The following is a 22,180-nucleotide window of genomic DNA, read 5'->3' as shown; positions in this document are numbered from 1 at the left end:
AACCATTATGATATCAGAAACGTCAAGCTAGGCGCGCCTTTTGCTACAGTACGCGTAGATGTCTGCATATACGGACGCAATCCTTGTAAGACAAGACAGCGTGACGTGTGGATTCTGGCGCAAGCCTGCCCAACAACAGCTGGCTCGTTTCTTGATTCGCCTCACTCCGGCTCTCCATCCTTTGACTGTTTTGGGACTGCGTAGATCGCACTCCGATGGCATCTGGTCACCGCCGAAGAGCACATGGATATGGGTCCAAGTCTAGCATGACTGACTAACTAACACGGCGCCCAGTTGGAGAAGAAGAGGACGGAAGCGCGGGCCTTGGACTTGTAGGCGGGGATTCCCCTCATTCTTCGGCGTACCCAAAGCGGCATCATCAGCGTGGGAGAGACAACATTCGACAAAACGGCGATGAAGATGGTGGAGGGGCCAAAAGAGACTGGTTCGAATCTTTACTCGGTACGGAGTAGTGAAAAGCAGTGAGTGCAGTGAGAGCAGTGAGATACAGCGCCTGTAAAAACTAGTTTCAGTGGATGAACGGTGGCCTTCCACGCCACCACGTCCGCTAAACCGGGCCGAGACAGGGATCCATTACCAGACGTGCTGCTAATGCAGAGCCCATGATGGGGGGTGGCCGCGCCATCGGCGGTGGTTCATCCTTGGCGCTGTACAAATTTTTAATTTTCCCTTGCCTGTCCCTCGGTTCAGCCGTGCGGGCTGGTCTTTATTTGGTTTTCCATGACTTGACTAGCCCACGGCTGGATGGTGGAATATGGCGTGAATTGCGCACGCGGATTGCACGATTGATGAGTTCATCTTGCTTGAAGGTGCCAACCAGTATTAGTAGTATAGCATTGAAAAGAGAGACATTCGCCCCCCTTGCTGAACAAACGTCCCCGGACAGAAACACGGAGGGCCATCGGAGCTAGCACGGGACCTTATACTCCGAACAGTCTGAACGGGGGGGATTTGGAGATGAGCATGAGATGCCTGAATACTGCAATGTGTAATGGCAGAAGATGGAGCATGTAACTCATACTTTTTAGCATCATGGCGATGCTACCTGATAGGTCGTATGGAGTACCTTAGTTCGATGGAGTCCACGTAAGGTACTGTGTTTGTGTATCCTCTTTGTGCCACCTCCAAATCTGCTAGTTTTTTATACCTTGCCTTTTGAAGCCGTCCCGGAGCACCACACTATCCGAATATGCTTAGTTCATGGATTGCGTCCGACTAATATTGTCTTAGCACCTGATACTCGGTGCTGCAGCAACTTCCTTGCGCATCTTGGATCTTCATCTTTTCTCTTCCCACTTCCTCCTCGACTCCCCTCCTTCTGGTCGACCGAACTCTCCCGCCGTCTACTTCGCCCAAAGCCATTTGCGGAGGACTCGATCTCGTCTCTCTTCTCTCCATCGGTGTCTCGTGCTGCCATCTGGCGCACGCCGATTTGAGAGGGCAGAGTTAGCCGAAGAGCTTTTCTCTGTGTGACTCCTGGGAGCAATTGGCTTGTTCTTTGGTTCAACACGAGGCCTTGACATAGGTTGGGCAAGATTTCTCCCCTTTTCTTAAAAAGAGCGCCACATCTACGCCTTGTCGATCGATCTCCCTGCAGATACACCACCCAACGACGCTGTTCGGATCGAGGAAGGAAGTCGGAAAAGAGAATAAAGAGAGGGCTGTTATATAAGTCAGAGGCCGAGCCGATATATCAGGTGTTTTAATGGTGGCGCCCTCTCAACCCTCAAGCCACAACACTTGAGCGAGTAGATCAAATATCTCGAGCTCCCTCTCTCCCCGTGAGAGAGACAACTACATCACCATGAGTCCCGCCGCCGCTGGTAACTCTGGGCCTTCTGGCCATGACCACCCAGCCTTTTCGTCCTCGTTCCGCTCTGGATCTCCTCTAGCGGAGCAAGTTCTGGCTCAAGACATTGCAGAGTGCACCGATGACGATTTCGACCCTGCGGACGACCAGATTGACGTTGATCATAGCCATCACTTCATGTATCGCCGGCCAAGCGGCGTGGCATACGGAGCAGCTCGGCCTGCTTTCAACTCAAGCGCCCTGGACGAGCCCATCTTGACACCTCTAGAGCGGAAGCAATCTCGCGATGCCGAGCGCAGCCTCCTGCGGGACAACCATGTCCTGCCCCCGAAACATGCCAACAAGAGCCAATCGCTGCCCGCTCGAATGTATCGAAAGATCTTTAGCACCAAAGTCCCCGTCGATGAGTATGAAGAAGAATCTGAAGAGGATGCGCCGCTGCTCTCCCGGGATAGCGACCACGACTATGGTACACGGACACATCGACAGGTATCCGTCTCTGCGGGCGACGAGGACGTAGATGAGCAGTGGGAGGAGGCTATAACAACGGGACGGATTCGCACGACATGGCAGCGTGAGGCCAAGACGGTGCTGTCGTACTGTGGGCCGCTGATTGTGACCTTTTTTCTCCAATATTCGATCAATGTGGCCGGTATCTTTGCCGTTGGTCGTATTGGTACCATAGAGCTGGGAGCTATATCATGTAAGTCGTCACAACCATTGATCTCCGGCGAAATTATGAGAAATTGAAACTAATGAACTTCACCAGTGGCCAACATGTCGCAAGCCATCTCCTGCTTGGCCCCTTTTCAAGGTTTGGCTACAAGTCTGGATACCCTCTGCGCTCAAGCATATGGATCCGGTCACAAGCATCTCGTTGGCTTACAGTGCCAGCGCATGGCATGCTTCCTGCTGACCCTCTCCGTGCCCGTCATCTTCCTATGGCTCTTCGGCGCGGAACCAATCTTACAGCGCATGGTGCCTGACCCCGAGTCTGCTCGACTTGCTGCTCTCTACCTTCGCGTCATGATCTTTGCGATTCCCGGCGTCATTCTGTTTGAGTGCGGTAAGCGCTTCACCCAGTCGCAGGGTCTCTTCCAGGCAACCACCTATGTTCTGCTCTTCGCCGCTCCCTTCAACGTCTTCCTTACCTGGTTGCTCGTCTGGAAGCTCGAGTACGGCTTTGTTGGCGCGCCCATTGCCGTGGCCATTACTGAGAACATCTTGCCCGTTCTCCTATTCTGCTATGTCCGGTTCGTCAACGGCCGCGAGTGCTGGGGCGGATTCAGCAAGCGAGCACTTACCAACTGGTGGGTAATGATCCGGCTGGCGCTCCCCGGCATGATCATGGTCGAAGCCGAGTGGCTCGCTTTCGAGATCCTGACGCTATTGGCCAGCCGCTTCGGATCCGACTATCTCGCCGCCCAGAGCGTCGTTTCGACAATTGCCTCCATCTCATACCAGATTCCCTTCCCCATGTCGATTGCCGCGTCTACTCGCGTTGCCAACCTGATAGGCGCTGGGCTTGTCGACGCGGCCAGAGTTACTGGCAAAGTGGTACGTTCCGCTCCTATAACGAACAAGCAGGGAACAAAGCAAAAGCGAGCCTTTACTAACATGGATCCTAGACTTTTGTGACACACTGCATACTCGGACTCCTCAACTTTGCCATTTACAGCAGTCTTCGATTCCACCTACCGCTGCTCTTCACGGATGATGAGGGGGTCATCTCCATCGTGGCCAGCATTTTGCCTGTTGTCGCCGTCATGCAGGTATTCGACTGCATGAGCGCCGGTGCGCATGGATTGCTCCGTGGTATCGGCAAACAGAGCATAGGCGGACCAGTCAACCTAATCTCATACTACGTCGTCTCGCTGCCCATTTCGCTCTCATTGGCTTTTGGACTCGGCTGGAAACTGCAGGGTCTATGGGCCGGCGTCACCGTGGGCTTGATACTGTATGTTCAAATCGAATCAACTCCCTGCTAAAGCAGTGATGATGAAGTGGCAAGCCCTTTTTGACTAACTCTGATGATAGGGTCTCTTCGATCGAATATACTTACCTGCTGAAGACGGACTGGCACCAAGCAGCTCGAGAGGCTGCCGCCAGAAATGCAGCGGGCTAGAAGTCGCGCAAAAGGCGTGCGTTTACTCATCCCAGGTCCTCCTTTTATGGAACTACAGGCAGAAAGGCGTCATATCCAGATTGGAGGGGAAACGACAGTGCATCCGGCCGCGTTGGCGACTCAGAAAGCAGCAACGCCGAATTTATAGTGCGAGGAGAAGTTTTGCTTCATTATCCATAAGGTTGAGAAGCAGCGGAAAAGAAGCGTGTGAATGAGTTGAGGGTCATCCGCAGGTAACAAAAAGAGACGAGTAGCTGCAGGAGAGCCATGAAGAAGACAGTATTATCTGGATAGTTCTGAATATTTTCAAGGAGGCGGGCAGCATTCCTCCATGTATTTCATTTTCATAGGCATGTTATAGGTACCAGGTAGTTACGGCATCAAAAAGAGACTTGAATTTTTTTTTACGATTTGGAGCATTTCATGGTATCTCTCGTTCTCCTATATGTTTGGGCAAATAAAATATTCTCTGGACATTTATCTAACCCCTAAAAGCCGCGGAAAGCAGTCCAATCCTCCACCAGTGTGTTCTTTTTTTCTTCAACAGTCACATTTCATCTGACACGCCCTCCGTGCCCGTCCGTTAAAACTCCAGATAACATGGAAGATTCTGAGAGATAGAGAAAGAGTAAAAGAAACTCGGGCAGTGTCCTTATTCGAAAACAACGAAAGCGCGAGGGATTAAATTGCACATTAAAAGAGGAAACCCCGTTTAGCATCCTAAAATTCTATGCGAACTGGTGATTTACTTGGTTCAGCTGAGCATGGAATGTGTTCGGATGCCCTTGGGGCCGTGTTCGCTGTTGAAAGAGAGAGGGTTAGTATAACATGTATATACATCGGAACGGTGGTTCAAACTGGACATCAAACTCACTTGTAGTCGACTCTGCTCAGGCTCATTGACTTTTGTGCCTCGATGGCCTGAGCATCCATGTTGGAGTGCAGACAAAAGGCTATTCTCGCAGCCACCTGGGCTCCCAAGAACATGGCCTCTTCGAAGCCGTTCTTGCTCCACTCGCTCAGATATGTAGGCAGAGCGATAGTCTTGATGCTGGTGGGCGTCTGGCTGTGGAAGTGGTGGCCGCTGGCGGGACCGGCGGCCTCAGAGCCGACCATGGGCGTCGATCCCGTTGCGACCTGGATCGTGTCTCTGCCGGGGATGCCAAAGGTGGCTGCCGTCGTGGCGGCCTGGAGGAGCGGGTTGACACCGCCGCCGCTGGACAGCTGGTGCGGCGCTCCGTTGAAGGAGCCGATGGGCGTCTGCGAGCCGGTGCCGGCTGGCGTGGCGACGTTGGACGGTAGCTCCGACGTGAACATGGTGGCCGTGGACGGCGAGATGAGGTGGCGCGCGTTGAGCGTCTGCAGAATGTTGTCCTTGAGGCCGCGCAGCCGCGAGCCGTTGCCGACGAAGACGAGGTTGTCCCAGCAGGCTGGGCGCATGTACATGTCCTCGACACCCTGAATGGTGCGATAGATCGTTTCGACAATGCGGTCGATTTCGTTGCGGTCTGCAAAGAGGAAGCGCTCCAGGCCGATCTCGATGTCGCGGCGGATTCGCTTGGGCCGGAGCTCAGGGGGCTCGGCGTTGTCAGTGTCGACGGTGGTTTGGTTCCCGTTGACGACCTCGGCCGGCTTAGAGTCCGCGGTAGTTTCGTTGCCATTGCCATCACCATTGACTTTTGTTTCCTCAGTCTTGACAAGGGGTTCTGAAGGAGGTACGTCGTCAGTCCCTACAGGAACTGGGGGCTTGGCATCTGCATCTGCCTCCGTTCCTTGTGGTGCGGGTTCTGATGCGGGCTCTGGTATCGGCTCTGGTGCGGGAGCCTCTCCGCCGTTGCTGCCCTCCACGCCCTGCATTTGGATAGGCACAGATACGGGAGCCGGCGCAGGCACCTCTTTGTGGACTTCCTCCATGACAATCTCCTCGTATGAGAACGTGTTGCGCATCTTCTTCGAATTGGGCTGTCGAACGGGCCTTGCTTGGGCTGCCGCCTCGGCTTCTTTCTCCTTGTTGGATTTTCGTCCAGGCTTACCCTTCTCCTTCTCCTTTTCCTTCTTGGCAAGGAACTCCTTAGTCTGGCCGCTGGTGACGATGCTAGCGACATCTAGGACGCCATCGTCATCAATGTTGGTGTCGGCGCCTTCGTTCTCCTCCATGACGACATCGGACGGCTCGTTAATCCGTGGTACGTCTGTGGGAGCTGGTGCCGTTGAATCTGCTGCGGGAGCATTCTGTTCTGTCGCTGCGCCTCCTGCTGGGCGCGACTGGGACTGTGATGCGTTGGAAGAAGACTCGACAGGAAGCTCCACGAGAGCCTTCTGAGTGGGGGCATAAGGCAGCACCTCACAAATGCCGCTCTTCTTCAACTGCTCCGCCATGTCGTGGTTAAAGTTTTTGCTCTTCAACAGCTCCTGTAGTTTCTGCGTAAAGACCTCTCCTCCACTGATGTGTCGGTCGGGTTGCGGGCTGCCCAGATCCATGTGGTTGATGACACGCCCGTCGTGGATGGCCGTGACGTCGACCTTTTCGTAGCCAATGTCGATGACGGTCATGTTGGGCCACTTGAGACCGTACTGGGTTGCGATGCCGCTGTGAATCAGGCAGAGCGCGGGCGTCTTTGTCTTCTCGAAGATGTAGCGCGCAATGGTCTCGCAGTCGGGCCGCGTCCACTGGGGGGATGCCATGAGCATGATGGGGGTGTTGTGGTATGTCGTGGTGAGTAGGCCGTGGACGTGGTCGAGGAAGGCGAGGAAGGCGTCCATCTGAACGATGCGGCCACCTGCAAATACAAAACATTAGCCCATGATCTCTCTCTCTCTCTCTCTTTATACTTCCTTTCAAACTTTGTTCTTCCATCTGACATACCCTCAATTGGCCATACGGCATCCTTGTCTTCGTCTACATCCTCCACCCACTCCTCATTCTCCACGCCGTCAATGATCCTGGTGCGCTTGTACGTGTAATACGGCCGCCACTGCTGGGGATCCTCGTCGTCCCTGAACATCCTCGTTGGGATGCGATGAGCCGGAGGCGACAGCTCGCCGCAGCCCAGCTGGGCCATGGTGGTTCTGCTGCCGGGGCAGATGATGAGGATCTGCTCCTCGCGCCATTTCCCCCCGCTGGCCATTGCGAGCAGACTGTTGTTGTTGTTGCTGCCGGTAGTATTCGCAGAGTTGCTGCTGTGACTTTTATTATTCGCCCTGCTGCTGGGGTAATTCTGCCGCCGCTGCCGCAAAGAATCGCGCTTCTAGTGGCCGATGTGGTAGCTGAGCGGAGAGCCCGTGCGAATTGCCGCTGCGCCGCTGCCGCTCGTCTTGGTGGGCGTCGAGAGATGCTGGGCGTGTTGCTGAGGAGCCGTGCGACGACAACGCGAGGGAGTCGAAAACGAGCCTCGAGATGCTCTTCGCGCGCGCAAACCGTAGCGGTGTGGCGTAGGCGTGGGTGTGGCGCTGCTGGTGGGAAGTGCTGTGGCGGTGTACTGTGCAGTCTTGCCAGTGCTACGAGACACGCTCTGGATGCCGCCGTCTCGATGAGTCTCAAGCTGAGATTCAGGCACAACTTTGGCGTGCATCTGCTGCTGCTTTCTAGGAGTCCTAGAGGCGATTTGGTCACAGGTTCCAAGGCGAGAATTGCCTGCACTGCTTACACTCGCAATATTTCCTGGTATGCTTCGTGAAGTGTCCATCGTCTATGTCGTCGTCTTTCGTTCTCTTCGATATACTATGGCATTTCACAGATGACAATAGCCGGCGCAAATAACCAAGAAATGAAAAAAATCGAGGAGATGGAGAAAAGGGGAATATTTGAAGAAAAGGAAGATGAGATCGGAGTGCTCGTTTGTAAAAGGGAGAAAAAAAACACACAAACGCTCTCTTACTCTTGTAGTTGTTGCTGCCAGCTGCCAGGTCCATGGCCAGCCGCCTCTCTGACTCTTTTACACTCAGCCAGGCCATTGACAACTGTATAAATCTCTCGCCCTCTGCAATGAATTACACTGCTTCAGATGTTGGTATACCTCTTATACATGCACAGACTCATAGCCATAAAAGGGTTTCTAAAGGTTTAACAGGTTCGAGTTGATCACGGGAACGCACGAAGAGAGTCCAAGTCATGGAGTTTTATTCTGAAAGGACAAGGCATGAAAGCCTCTCCCTCCCCTCGATTAGAATTACTAAAAGAGCAGAAATACGGATCCCAAAGCTAAAGAGAAAAGAAGAAATATCCGTTGCCGCGTACGCAGTATCCTGTTTGCGACATCATTTGCCTCGTTATTGATGGTTCCCTCTCCCCCCAGCGTAATATCATACACCGAAAATGTTTCCCCGTCATCAACCTCTGCAACTGCGGTAACCCCCGTCATCGCTCCATGCTATCGCAAAAAGGGCGCCCTATATCTATGTGAAAAAAAGCACAGTTCCCAAGTCTCTAAACGCCACTAAATTTTTCTTCACCAAAAGTAGTTCCAAGCAAGCGCTTCATTCTCGAAGCCGACAGCGCCGCCCATATATCTCGATGTGATATAAAGAGCTTTATCCCAGTAAAGATCCGCAGGCCAATTATTAGTCGATATCCATAAATGAGAAAGAACAAAACGAGTAAAGAAATAGTCAAATGAGAGCGCGAAGGGAATATAATAATTTCGTGTAAACCGTCCTTGGCTGCTGGGTAATGAATGCTGTCTGTTTGTCGTCGTGTCGCGTGTTCGAGTTGTCTCGTTGTTTAGTTGGCTACCGTCACAGCCGGGCTGTGGGCAGTTTCGGTGGGCGCAGAGGGAGAATCATCAACTTCCTTTGCTTCTTGAATCGTTTTCTTGGGGGTCTCATCAACAATCTTCTCCTCCATCATCAGAGAGAATCTCTGCTCAGAGGTGGGTGTGGTGACTGAGGATCCGTTGTCGCTCCAACGGTCCTCGGTCACGCCAGTGTAGATGGATGAGGTGTGCTTCTTCTTGCTTGATGCCGCATCTGAGTTGTCAATCTGTTCGTTGTGGGGTTCGTTCAACAGAACATCGTCTTGCTTGCGCTCCTCCAAGTCGGACTCATCGGCACTAGACTCGTCGGAGCTGGGAACGTTCCCCTCTGAAGCCGGGGCTTTGTGCTGGGGCTCTTCCGCGGCATCGCTCTCATCGCTTTCGGAGTGCTCAGCCTCTTGCTCTGTCTGCTCCGTCGCTGCCACGGCGTCGATCTTGTCGGCATCGGCTTCTTGGCCGTCCATATCGCCATCGCTGCTGAATGTCTGGCTCAGGGGGCTCTGCAGATTTAGCTCCTCGCCAGTAGCGTCCTTGTTGGCAATGTGGGACATCCTGGCAGGGCTGCGTGTTGGCAGAGGTGGGGGCACTCTCTTGGCGATCGTCACAACGTTGCCCCGAGCTTGGATCATGCGAGAGGAGAGGGCCTGCGTGCTAGTTCGCTGCACTGCGGCGACCTCAAAGACCACGGGTTCTTCTTCTTCAATGTCATCGTCCTCATTTGCATCATGCATGTCGTCATCGCTATCATCTTCCTCATGCTCATAGAGCCCTTCTTCTTCGCTTGATTCGTCGTGGCTCATCTCATCCTCTTCACGGCGAAGGCTTTCTGAGAGGGAAATGGCATCATCATCGCTTAGCTCTGCTTCGTCCGCAGAGTCGACACCGGCGGACACGTCTTTGGAGAGCCTGTGGGCGACTGCCTTTGCCAACACCGGCTCCTCCTCCTCCTCCTCGTCTTCGTCCTCGTCTTCGTCGTCTTCTTCCTCCTTTCTTGCCCTCTCTGCTTCGTCATCTTCCTCCTCCTCTTCCTTTACAGACTCGATATAAGCTGGGGAAGCCCGGCCGTTGCTGTCGCTAGGGCCCGGGCTAGGAGATGTTGCCGGTGTGTTGCCCACGTCAGTCTGGGTGCCGGCATCTGTCACCTGGCTCCGGATGGTGCGCATTGACACGTAGCTGTTCCGGTTGCTTCTTGATACAAAGGTGTCCATGCTCTGCCGGCTAAACTTGGATGCAACAGTTGGGCTCATGGGAGCCTGGTTCATGTCGAACAAGCTACTTGTCGGTCGAATACGAGAGCCGGCCTCACGGATCTCAAGGCCCGCCATTTCCAGCGCCAGGACTCCAAAGGGGTCCGGATCATCCGCCTGGGGGATACCAAACGAAGTGTGAGGAGATGCGGGCATCGACACCGATTTGGGAGGACTTGTAGTGATCAAAGCGTCACTCGGCGCAGGCTCCGCAGAAACCCTGGTGATGACAGCGTTGTCGTAGTCAGTTCTTCCCTCGGCCATTTTGAGAACTTCGTTCAAAGAAGTAGTCTCTTCGACACCTCGAGCGACATTTCCAGCAAGGATGTCCATATGAGTGATGTCAGTGGAGCCGTAGAAGCGGTCGTTTTCGTTGCTGCGCTCGGACAGCATGCACCCGTATAGGTTGACTGATTGCTGCTGGCCTCGGGCTTTCATGTATGTCAGCACGGTGTTGCCCAGGTCTCTCCAATTGACATCAGCCTCATCAGAGCCAATTGAGACGGTCTCTCCTGTCCGAAGCTCGACATCCTCGCCAAGCGTCACTCGCGGTCTGGAGACAGATTCAAGCGCAGAAAGACTGGTAATGACAAGGACGCAGTCGTAGACGTCGACTCCAATGATGAAGCTAAGGGTTGGAGTGTGAAGCATGATGCCTGAAGGCGGAGACCAAGTGCCGTCCGACTTTCTAGCAATCAGGATACCTGAGCCACCCGAGCCGGTCATCCACAAGCCACTGCGCATACACGTAAAGACGGCAATGGCGGCTGCATTCTGTATTATTCGCTTTGGTATCTTCTTGGGAACTTGATCCAGGGTCCTGACGCCCGTCGAGGTGGAAGACGGAGACACCGGTACGTCGTCGATAGGGGCGAAGTAGCCGTCCACTATATGAGTCCCAGGATTAGCATTGAATCCGCATTTTGCTCCATCCCGGAGCGTTTAATGGGCCATTTGAGCACCAAGAGTCTTGCAAATGAAGAGGCACTAACATACCGCAAAAGGATTTGAGGATGCGAGCTGCTTTGTCGCTCTCAAGGTCGAGCGTCGCGGGCCAAAAAGCTTCCCGCTGAACCCGCTTGACCTGCATATTGGCGGCGTCGGTGTTGATCTTGGACAGGCCATTGGGGGGCGGAGGCTGTGACGACCTGTTGGGCCAGCCAAACACGCTGCCACTCCTGGAACCGCCAGAGTTTCTCTTCTCCCACGAGGGCAGGAAAGCAGAAACGCGCTGCATGGCTGCGGTCGAAAGGGGTCGGTCGAAAAGGGTTGGAGGGGCCTCTCTCGGCCGTTCAGGGCAGCACCGTCACCGTCACTGTCACCGCGCCTGGGGGTGAGAGAAGAGGAAGGGAGAAGGAAAGCACCGAGAGGAGAGGAGAAAAAGGTGAGGAAAGCATCAGCCAGCCCGGATGTCGACGCTGCCACCAGGAACTGATGAAGCCGACTGTGGTTGGAGGTTTACAAAGGTTAAGAATTTGTAAGAGCCGAGTACAAATTCGTCGGCGAGCAAGGCCTGGAGCACTGCCCTTCCCTTCAGGTGCTTACGCCGTGGTCCATTAGTGATAAAAGACTGAGGTGCAGTGGAGCTCTGACCAGGACGGGGGGAGAAACCCGCTAAAAATCCAGCGCAGCGCAGCACCAGCACAGCACAGCACCACCTAGAACCTCCAAACCCGGGCTCGGCCCCTGTAACTTCGCGGCTCCGGATCTGGCCAGAGGGTTGTCAACGGGGCTGCTAGTTCCCTCTAGCCATTACGCTTCCAGCATCAAGAGACGACTGGAGACATGGAGTGAAAATCCTGCTCGAGCATTCAAGCACAGCGATTGGATCGCCTGGGCCGCCTAAGACCACCCGGCGTCGACGCCATTGCCAGCCCAGGCCAGGTACAGCTCAAGCGTGTGGTGGCTCCCAGCCGTCATTGTTCGTTCATCTGTATCTCAGCTATCCAACGCCGCTACATTCCCGGTCGCTGTCGCTGTCGGATGAGCAGGTCTCTCATCAATTCGGGACATCAAATTAATTTCGCCTCCGTATCGTATTTCATCGACGTGTTGTTTGTTGTTGTTTCGTGCACGAGCGGCATATACATACTTGGCGGCCCTGCTGAGACAAAGAGTGCGTGCACCCGTCGTGCACCGTCATGGTACTCGTACTCAGCCTCGTCTCGCTCGTCTCCGCACTCATTGACTTTTCTATTGCACCTAATCAACTAATGTACCTTGTCGCCAGCCGCTGCCTATTACAGTACAATCTCGTACCATTTTCATGTCGTGCAACGGTGATTGCCAGCCTCCCCTGGCATGCCCTCCCCTCCATGCTGTCTGTACCTTTTGCTGCCAATCACGGCGTCCAGCGTCGTCCACATGAACAAGGCCGGATTGCCTCTGTCTGATCAGATCAGCAAATTCATCGGGAGCGGGGGGATTGAAGTTTCCCCTCTTCTACGAGGACTGTGCCTCAAATCGGACTGGGCTGTCACACGCTTCGTATTCATGTTGTCATGGATAGCAATAAGATTTGATCACTGAGAGAGACACAGGAAGAAGGAAATCGCACGTCTACTCGTACTCGTACATACTTGGCCGGCGTCAATCTCCACTCACCATGCCTACAAAGACACATACGGAGTTACAGTCGGGTCTACCTCTTACACCATGATTCACAAACAAACGGCCATGTCCACTCAAGTGAGACTTGTCGCACCCCTTTTGAGATGAAATCGCTGTTCATCACAGCTCAAGTACCCGCCTCATTCATTCGTGATTCAACGGCCGCAAAGCTCTCAGCATTCCCGCTTTCGTTTCCGACCCCCCCCCCCCCCCCCCCCACGACCATGGACAGCCAGCACCAGCCTCTCCTCGTCTCCCGTTTCTCGGCCCCCCTCCCCCTGCTTGGCATCAAACGATTTAGCGCATCTATTCGGGTGATACTGACGTCGCACTGCAGGGAGAGCCGTCCATTTTAAAACCGATCGCCCACCAAGATTGCTACGGAGGCGTGCTAATTGGAATTAATTATGGGACGCGCAATTGAATCAGAGTGTAACATGGGCAAATAGGGCTGCTAGAGGGCGGGAAAAGCATGGCCCTGGATCCATGTTCCTGAGATGCTGCCAGCTTTTGGTCTTTGTGGGACCCGTCAAAGTCAATAAAACAGGACCCGGGCTTTTATCTATTGCCATTGTTTACAATTGGCGAGGACAATAAGCCGAGCATGGCAGCCTCAAAAGGCTGAACTCAATTCAATTCACGGGGTTGTGTTGGGCCGTGACAACGTCGAATGCAAGTATGGCCTCATATGCTCAAACAGCTAGATTGATCTGTTACTGCTTTGGAAGACGCGCATAATGACGCTACACTGCGCCAATTGTCCCCGGCAGCCAGCCGAAGACGTCCATCTTCACGTCTGTGTGACGGCAGCACTGTTTCCGTTCACTGCATTTCCTTTTCGTGGCTTATGCAAAAAAGGGGTGATGAGGCGCCCACCTGCATCATAATGAAGAACCAAATCTCCCCCTTGTCCTCGTCATGCAAGGTACCACATATGGATAATCCCAACAGATCGGATTCAATCCCGTTATTAAAGTCTAGTCTACTGTATCTGCTCATATTCCCTCTTTATTTTTGCTCATCCCTGTCTATTCGGCTGCAAGCGCAAGTGTGGTGACGCCAAGGGGTCGGTAATTTGCTTTCATCCAAGTCAGCATAACAAGATTTTCAGCTCGAAGCCACTCGCCCCGGCCGATTCTCTCACTCTCTCATTTCTTCTCTTCAGAATTTGTAATATGAGTGCTCTGTACATGTGACCACATATTACATAGGTCAAATTTCACCGCGGGGACCAAATGTGTCCTAGTTGAAACAAATACCAGCATCTCGGCCAGGGAGGCTGTTGCTCTCTCTCGTCAGCTTAGTCGTGGCTCCGTATTCGAGCTTTCTAGCTAGGGAAAAACAATTCAAGAAAAGGATTAAAAGGGGGGATATCCCGAAATATGATTCATCTTGATCTGAGGCTGGCCCAGCTGAACTTTTTCCCTTTTCCTTACCGTTGACTCTTCTTGTAGCAGTGTCATTCTTCCCTTGCTTTTTATTAATTCTTGCAGCAGAGCTAGCCTATTTCTTGCCTTTTCCTCTCCCTTGCCTCCCTTAGTTGGTAACTATTGCGATTAGTGTAAGTGATGATGTTGGGATCGCCAGTGATAATAGCCAGAAATACGAGGATTCTACGCTAGCTGATGCAGGAACATCAGATGGCAAAGCCACAAGCCCAGCTATTTTATGTCAAGATTATCAGCATTTTCGTATACACATCGAATTGGCCGTCCGTATCCTCTTTCCCTCGAAGATTGATATATATTTAGCTTAGAGATGCTTCCCCAACAGAGCAGCGTATATATGTATATATGTGTGTTCTGGCAATAAGATGGTAGAGTGTTGCTGTCAATGGCTGTCTATATATACCCAATACTCGATAAAACAACTAGCTAGATGATCCCATGTTTCAAATTTTGAGCCGCCTTATTGGTGACATCAGATACAGAATGATTTAAAGATAACTATCACAATTTATATTCACCCATACGAGTAGAGATGGGGACGTTCTAGAGCTCCTCGGCGATTCCAACGAGAGCATTCTGGTCAAGCAGTGCCTTTCTTTTTAATCAAGACATACAAATAATGTTTGTGAAACTTTGCCAGACATGTCACACAGCGGATTGGGTTTCAGCGCAGTTGGTATATAAATGGCTATATCGAAAGGCGTCATAATCCTGCTTGAACTTGGACGACCTCATTTGCAACTCTTTACCAATCCAATCCAAATACATGGATTCCTTTGAACAATTCAAATTTAAGCTTTAAAATTTGCAAAATAACAATCCCTATGTACCTATGAGTCTATCTTTGCCGTATCAAACCTTAAACAGCCAAACAGCGTCCACCAAGTATCAGGGTCATTACATGTATCGAGACCTCCGCTACAGAGAGGAAAAGTACTAGGTACATCCTTAACACAAATAAGCATAATTTGACACCCCAATCGTTAGGAGACTACATCGCCCTATGTGCATACTCGACTAAACTCTCATGGACAGTGGGGAGAAAAAACTCATGTCATCAATATCTCCGTCCATCTTAATCTCAACTACACAGGACAACCGTATTAACGCCGCGAAAAGCCGCCATCACGATAACGTCGATATACCGATGATACTTCGTCAAATATACAACTAGCACCGCCTTTATCCACTGCAGCGACAGTCCTCAACTTGACTTCGAGCCGCAAAGCTCCAACACTCGCCACTCACCACCATCATTTACCATCTTACAAAATGTTCAAGTCAGCTCATCCACCTCCCTCATGTGATAATCCAACCTAAGAGACTTACTCACTCCTTCACATCTTTCTCACAACAACAGGGCCTATCAAAACCTCACACCCAAAACCCGGCTGGGCGTCGGCGTCGCCATCATCGCATGGGGCGGCTTAGGATTGTATCTATCTGACAAAGCCGAGGAGAAACTTGGATTTACGCCGACTGAGGAGGACAAGGCTGAGCTACGCAACCTGGCACCCAAAATCACTACTGTGGACAAGAGCCAGAGGTGATACGGGAGAGAGGTGGCAAAATGTGATTTTGAGAGCAAACTCCAGAGATCACACGTTCAAGATCTCGTGTATACCTAAGTCTGCAGCATCAAGCATAAAGAAGCATCAATCACGAAACACAGCATATAGATGACAACCAAAGCTGTGAATAGCCCAGTCTATTGCCCATCCTTCGCGTTCTGTTCTCTCCTACCTGACTGTATCATTGGGCTATTCTTTTACTACCTACTACCTACTACCTACTTCTGTACATTTTCGCATTGCCCCCTTTCATCCTCCTCTCCCTCCTTCCATCCCATCCCTTTTGTTTTTTTCTCTGCCATCCTTCATACCACCAGGCACGCAGCACAAAGCGATACTCATTATGTAGCCACAAGCCACGAAATCATGACGGCGTACCAGGAAACTGCCAAAGCCGGCCGGAAACCCCCCTCTCTATGTCGGATCGAAGTCTAAAAGAACTCAACTCCACCCCCTCTATCCGTACTGAAATGCAAATAGCAGCACAAAGACCACAAAGACGCCACCTATGCCGAGCCCTCATGCATGCATGGTAAGCCGAATTGGATTGTCGCGGGTAAAGTTGCCCTATATCCGCGATGCCGTCGTTTGTGTTTTGAAAAAAATGCAAGACGTTAAAAAGTAAAAAGAAAAAAGAAAAAAGAAAAAACCATACAATCGAAATCAAACTCTAAACTCCCTTGGATGCAAACCACCCTGCGGTTTTTTTCTTTGGATTTTCTTGACCCCGTTTCTCGGATTTTTTTTTTCCCTTGTTGACAAAAAAGAAATAATCTGCATCAAAAGGATATGCAGCAGAAGTGGTTCCAACAATCTCTGCCTCATCAGCAGGACTATACCACATCTTTTGACATCAATCTGCGTACTCTGGAACACCGTTTTTATAGCCAGTTGGGTTGTATAGCACCAGCGCTAGTATTGGCCAGTAGTAGTACAGAGCCGGAATCCGGGTGGGGAACCTGGACAAGGATGTCAAATTCTCCGGGTAATAGTACCGGAGCAAGAGAGAGAAAGTATAATTTCCTTCGTTCCCTCATTCCTGTCATACAGCTGCCAGAACCAGGAAAAGGCTAAATGGCGAATTGAGTGGCGCCGGGAGCGTCAAAAGAGTTCATATACTCCAATTGGTTGGCGTGGGATCCATCTGGAAGCGCAACAGCTACCCCTCGTGATTAGGCTCGACCTTGGTTCCGGTCTGTGTCTGTCCGTGATTAGGGGCTGGAAGTAGAGATGGGTGGATTGGGGTTGGATGCGCACCAGCCTGGAAGACCTGAGACCAGTCAAGGCCCGGTTGTTGGTTCGGGTTGGAACCGCCGTACATGGGGATACCATTCTGACCAGGAGGCATACTGTAGTTGGGCATCTGTTGATTGGTCATGGAGCTAGAGACGTCGCCGCCATACTGCTGCGAGCCACCCATTACAGGTCCAGCCATGTTTCTTCGGTCTGCATCACCATCAATTCTACCCATGCTGCTCGACCTGGAGAGCTGGCTCTGATCACCTCCCATACTGTTCATTCCATCCTGAACGGAGACAATGCCAAAGGGGTGGACGATGTTGTTTCCTGCCATGTTACCGAGTCCATTCAAGTGGTTCAGATCTCCTCCGTTTTCAAGAGCAGCCTTCTGCTGAGCCTGGGCATTCTTCTTTACATGAGCCTGGGGGTGAGACAGGTGGCTAGCGCCGGTGGGGTTACCACGGCGAATGGAGCACTTCTGGAAGTGACGCTTGAGGATGTCGCTTCGGGAGAAGGTGTCCCGGCAGAGAACACACATGTAGGGGCGATCACCGGTGTCTAAAGGAAAAAACAAGATCTAGTTAGCTTTTCTCTTTTCTTTCTCTGCTTTTCAGCAAGTTGCAATGAGGGTTCGGGAGGTACTAACGGCGGAGCAGGTGGCGCTTCAAGTGCTTGGCGTGGAGATAGGTCTTGGTGCAGTGAGGGCAGGGGAATTTTCCATCTGCATCCTTGACAGGGATGACGGTGTTCTTTGCGCCAGTTCCCGCAGCCTGAGCAGTAGGCCGTCCGGGAGCGCTGGGCAAGATTCCACGACGTCCCTGAGATCCAACAACGTGGGTCGGCTGCTCGCCGTCCTGGAGGAGCGAGTTGGGCTGCATCAGCGAACCGGGGCCGTAAGGCGAAGCCACACCAGGCTGGGCCATGAGGCCACCCGGAGGCATGGGGCGGAGGACGGGAGGACCACGTCCGCCAACCGGCGCAGGAGCAATTGGCTGAGGGTGAGAGACCGCCGCGGTGGCTTGAGGCATCATGGCAGCAGAGGTGGCATAGCCCTGGTGAGGGTACGGGTTCTGGGCCATGGAGTAAACTCCAGGTCGAGGACCAGGCTGCGAAGTCTGCTGGTAGCTAGGAAGGTTATTGGGGGTTGGCGTGTTGGGAGTGCCGGGAGTTCGCGGTGTATGCGGGTGGCTTCCGTACAGCGGCTGCATCGCAACGGTATGGGGCTGCAGAGGTGGGAGCGTCTGCGGCAGAGGAGAGCCCGTCTGAAGCTGGTGAGGCGAGATGGCAGTGGGCGACGGGTATGTCTGGGCCGCGGACGTCGGGACGCCATTGCTCGGGTACTGAGGGTTGTCCATGATGCTTTGCGCAAAGACGCGTCGAGAGCAAGACGTGTGTTGTGTTTTTTTTTGTTATCGCGAGGGAGACAGAGACAGCAGATTCAACAGGCCGGGAATAAGGCTTGCGACGTTGAAACTGAGCAATTGGCGGGAGAGAAACCGACGACACCGAAGAGGATGCAAAAGCTCGTGAATGAAGATGTGAAATGTAGAAACAAATTTACAATCGTTCAACGAGGCCCACGCGCGATGTTGCGAAAAGGCTGCGGCGCTCTGGGGAAGGTGGAGGTGAGGCTCAGAGTATAACAGGTCCCTCAGAGAAAGGTTGGTTAGGTAGGGAACAGTTGGAGTGGGGTGGAGAAACTGGGTCTCGTTCCTATTTTATCCTGGAGAGAGAATCTGTCAGGTAGGGTCACAAAGGCAAAAGTAACTTCCGTGGAAGAGCGACGAGAGAAAAAAAAAATAAGTGCCAAAAAGCGTGGGTGTGAGAAAAACGCTAACAGGGGGAGGGGGGTGGTGGAGTGGCAACAAGCGCCTTTGCCAGGGTGCCGAAAACACAAAAGTGGGCCGTTGCAGTGCAGCCAAGTGCAGTGCGCTGCAGTGCGAGTACCTGTACATGTACAAGAGCATGTACCGAGTACAAGGCGCTCGTAGTGCCCGTTGGGAGATGCAGCAACGGCGAGAACGCGAGAGCAGGCCGGTGGCGAGTGGAGCCACAGCAGCGCCATCAAAGCGGTATCGCGAGGGCCGCAAACAGAAAACCGAAAATCGGAATCGAGGCAACGTGATGCAAAAGCAAAATGCAGCAAAAGGGAATTGGGTTGGGAATCCTGCCTAGCAGAATGGGTACGGGCAGCTCTGGTGCAGGTAAGGGTTCTGGCGGGCAGGCTGGGGCATGGGAGTGGGATGGGAGGGGGATCCAGCACCAAGACTGGAGGTTTTCTTTCGTTCTTCTTTTTTTTTGTGGTCTTTTTTGGAGAAGCAGAAAAAGACGGAACGGCGACCGAGAGGGCCCTCTTTTGTCCACATACCTTGGCAAATGCCGCGGCTGATATCCGATGGCTCAGAGATCACAAAGGTTTTTGGCGCGGCGTAGAGCCACGAAATAGATTGGAGAGAGCGCGCGAGGCACGAAATTTTTAGAGATCACGACGAGGTGAAAGGAGTAGTTGCCAGGTTGCAGAGTTGAAGGAAGAAGAAAACAGATAGCAAAGTCAATTCGAGGGCAAGAAAACAGTGTGCTATCTGATTTCAACAGAGGAAAGACGGCCGGAAAAAATAATGCGGCGACCGAGCGCAAGGGCGCTAGAACCACCGGTATTCGGTACAAGATACAAGGTACTTTGATTCCGGCGAAGTTGGAGAGAGGCCAGACGCGTCGGACGAGGGGACTCAAGTGAGGAGAAGATACCGAGAGAATCAATCAATCCAATGCCTTACTGTGCTGTACACTACTACAGTGCAGTATGATGCCTACGAGTAGATACTAAAAAAAGAAGAGAGGGTTTTTTTTTTTTTTTTCCTATAAAAACTAGCATTTAGCATGTACGCGCGGAACACCGAGTCCAGATCACACATAACGTATTTGTTTCAGCCAGCACCTTATAGTATGGAGAGTAGCTTGCCTGCTTGCAGCAATACATGGCCAAACAAGGGAGCATCCAAAACAGTTGAGGTGTATAAAGTTTCCCGCTAAGGAGAATTTTGTTTTCTTTTTCTGCCTTTTATTGCGCACATCACTTGCCACACCACATTGTTTGGCACCCACCATCCAATGGCCTCAGCGGCACTAGTGGTGTTGCATGTTGACTTCTGACAAGCCACATTACAGCATCTCAACGTCCCGAACAAAATACATACATAAAACTGGCAGAGCGGCTTCTCTCACCTTCTTTTTGCCCAAACTTTCCATTCCTCGTTCCCTCGCTTGCTCCGAGCGCTTCTCAGCACATGCTCGTGCTAAACCCGCGCACGGGGCTAGTCGCTCGCTCGCACGCACCCTTTTTTGTTGTGTCGTCTTTTTTTGTGATTAGTCGGGCAGGGTACCTCCCGCCACCGGATGATCAATTAAGCAACCTGCCTGGTACTTGCTGCACCGCGGCCATCACCTGCCGCATCCAGCCCCCGTTGTGCGTTGTTGGATGTACCTTTTTGTAAAGGAACAATCCCTCGCCCGTCCCTTTTGTATCCGTATTGACACCCGCCTCGAGAAAGTATCACGCCAACCGCGTCAAGGCAGGGTGAAAAAAGGCCCTCTGCCAACAAATTGGGAATATTAACAACACAGTTACGTATATGCTTGTGCTGAGCCTCAATGGAAACGTGATTCTATTTACGTATTTACGAGTACGATCCGTGCTCGCAGCAAAAGCACATGCTACCGTTAGCACCCTACAAAATCCGGTCCGAGATATGTATCTGTACGAGTAACTCGTACAAATGTCTCGGCCATTGGCAAATTGACGACACGCCAAAACCAAGACACCTCAGGGTTCGAATGATGCCAGCGCCGCGACCAGGGGGCGGCACCTTTTACTCTTTCGCGTAGTGACAGGGATTCCAAAAGGCTCTGGCGGCAGACGGTGCCGATGCTCGGGGGGGTGTGTCTTGGACTCATGGCCCTTTGCAGGTCTTTGTGACGGCTCGTCTCCAACCGTCTCAGCGACAAGCGATGGCCGCTGGCCCTGCTCGCGGCCAAGCCCCTCGTCATTGGTGACTTGTCTGCTCAAATACTCCCAGTAAACGCGGATTGCGCTGGTAATAATGCCCATGTCGCTCCCTAGCCTCCCTACAGTACAGACGCTATCTTGTCTAGCTCCTGGGCTGCCAGCAACGAGTGCTGCCAAGTGGCATTGATGCCAATGCTACCTGTCCGGCGCCTGACGGCCTCGTCTATCCCGTCCGTCTATCTGGCCACGATGCCTCGCTTTTTGATCATGGCGGCATGGGAACCCAAAGCCCCAAAAGGCGCCTTGCTGCTAAAGCCGAATAGGCATCAACCATCGTTATCCTCATCATCATACATAACAAGCAACACATGTGGCATTGTGGTGTGGCATGGTAAAGTGTCATTCTCATCGGGGAGACTCCCTCTCTTTGAGCAGGTAGGAGTATTCGTAGTAGAAACGGCCGTGCTGGCTGCATCCATTTCGACGACAAGTTGTGTTGCAACCTGGTTTGAGCCATCCTATGCTATGCATCCTCTCCTCGTTTCGTCTTCAGGAAGCACTTTGGCCGCGACGCAGCTGCTCCCTAATTACCTCATAGACGGTCCGGCGGTCAATCATAGTCGCCGAGGTCGCTGTACGTCGTATAAGCTCGGCGTTTGCTACTTGCTGTAGTGTCGATTATCTTTTATTGATTATCTTTTACCAGGTATTTCTCAGCAACACTACTTTTTTCTATACTACAGTAGTAGGTACTTTCTCAGCCCGAAGCGTCTTGCTCATCTCCGGCTGCCACCACAAAAGCACATGTTCCCTCGTACGAGGATTTACCACCCAGTAGCGGAATCAAGGGCTCATACGGTGACAATGCAGCAATAAAGATGGCTGAGCAACGACACTAGTCCAATTCCTCCCTTGCCTTGCCTGCCTTTTGTTGCTGAGTGCTCGTAATACTTCGTAAGCCCAGCCTGGTCAACATCGGTCTGATACTCCTACTGTAACTGTACTGGACTTGGCATTCAACACAGTCAACTACTAGCACATGCCAACAGGTGCAACAGGCGTCAATGCTAATCCAATATTAACTGCCTTAACCGTGCATGGCATTAACAGAGCACCTAGACCCTACCTACATATTGAGTCAATGTCAATGCAATCCTGTTGCTAGTGCCGCAATAGCGCTTCATGGCTGTTCATCTGCAAGTACTAGCTCTCACATCGAAAACTAAATATCAATGCCCAAAAGGCCGTTGGAAACGGCTCTGGCATCCCGCATCACGCGGGATGTCAAAATACAGGTGCGCAGGGTATCACCGCTAATGTACTGCCCGTACGGGCCATCAGCCTCTTCTGCA

At 52.3% G+C, this 22,180-nt stretch overlaps 5 protein-coding genes across 5 annotated transcripts; 1 reads left to right on the top strand and 4 right to left on the bottom strand.

Annotated features, from left to right (window-relative positions):
* Positions 1 to 1,825: 1,825 nt before the first annotated feature.
* Positions 1,826 to 3,956, top strand: T069G_01539 (matE domain-containing protein; the record flags this gene model as incomplete). Its single annotated transcript, XM_056168749.1, has 4 exons — positions 1,826 to 2,534; positions 2,601 to 3,388; positions 3,460 to 3,788; positions 3,869 to 3,956. The coding sequence occupies 4 exons, from the start codon at positions 1,826 to 1,828 to the stop codon at positions 3,954 to 3,956; spliced, it is 1,914 nt and encodes a 637-aa protein (XP_056034065.1).
* A 754-nt stretch (positions 3,957 to 4,710) lies between these two features.
* On the bottom strand, positions 4,711 to 7,084 carry T069G_01538 (actin domain-containing protein; the record flags this gene model as incomplete). Its single annotated transcript, XM_056168748.1, has 3 exons — positions 4,711 to 4,756; positions 4,831 to 6,736; positions 6,823 to 7,084. The coding sequence occupies 3 exons, from the start codon at positions 7,082 to 7,084 to the stop codon at positions 4,711 to 4,713; spliced, it is 2,214 nt and encodes a 737-aa protein (XP_056034064.1).
* A 120-nt stretch (positions 7,085 to 7,204) lies between these two features.
* On the bottom strand, positions 7,205 to 7,642 carry T069G_01537 (uncharacterized protein; the record flags this gene model as incomplete). Its single annotated transcript, XM_056168747.1, has 1 exon — positions 7,205 to 7,642. One exon carries the CDS (start codon positions 7,640 to 7,642, stop codon positions 7,205 to 7,207), a length of 438 nt encoding a protein of 145 aa, XP_056034063.1.
* Positions 7,643 to 8,676: 1,034 nt separating this feature from the next.
* Positions 8,677 to 11,191, bottom strand: T069G_01536 (las17-binding protein actin regulator domain-containing protein; the record flags this gene model as incomplete). The annotated part of the gene is made up of 4 exons (XM_056168746.1): positions 8,677 to 9,849; positions 9,904 to 10,071; positions 10,117 to 10,841; positions 10,951 to 11,191. The coding sequence occupies 4 exons, from the start codon at positions 11,189 to 11,191 to the stop codon at positions 8,677 to 8,679; spliced, it is 2,307 nt and encodes a 768-aa protein (XP_056034062.1).
* Positions 11,192 to 16,755: 5,564 nt separating this feature from the next.
* T069G_01535 (zinc-finger double domain-containing protein) lies at positions 16,756 to 18,177 on the bottom strand (the record flags this gene model as incomplete). The annotated part of the gene is made up of 3 exons (XM_056168745.1): positions 16,756 to 16,784; positions 16,841 to 17,380; positions 17,469 to 18,177. 3 exons carry the CDS (start codon positions 18,175 to 18,177, stop codon positions 16,756 to 16,758), a joined length of 1,278 nt encoding a protein of 425 aa, XP_056034061.1.
* Positions 18,178 to 22,180: the final 4,003 nt, after the last annotated feature.

This window comes from Trichoderma breve, chromosome 1 (genome assembly GCF_028502605.1).
Source record: "Trichoderma breve strain T069 chromosome 1, whole genome shotgun sequence".
Taxonomy (NCBI): Eukaryota; Fungi; Ascomycota; class Sordariomycetes; order Hypocreales; family Hypocreaceae; genus Trichoderma; species Trichoderma breve.
The sequence above is the reverse complement of the archived record's forward strand: the minus strand, read 5'-3'. Positions and strand labels throughout refer to the sequence as shown.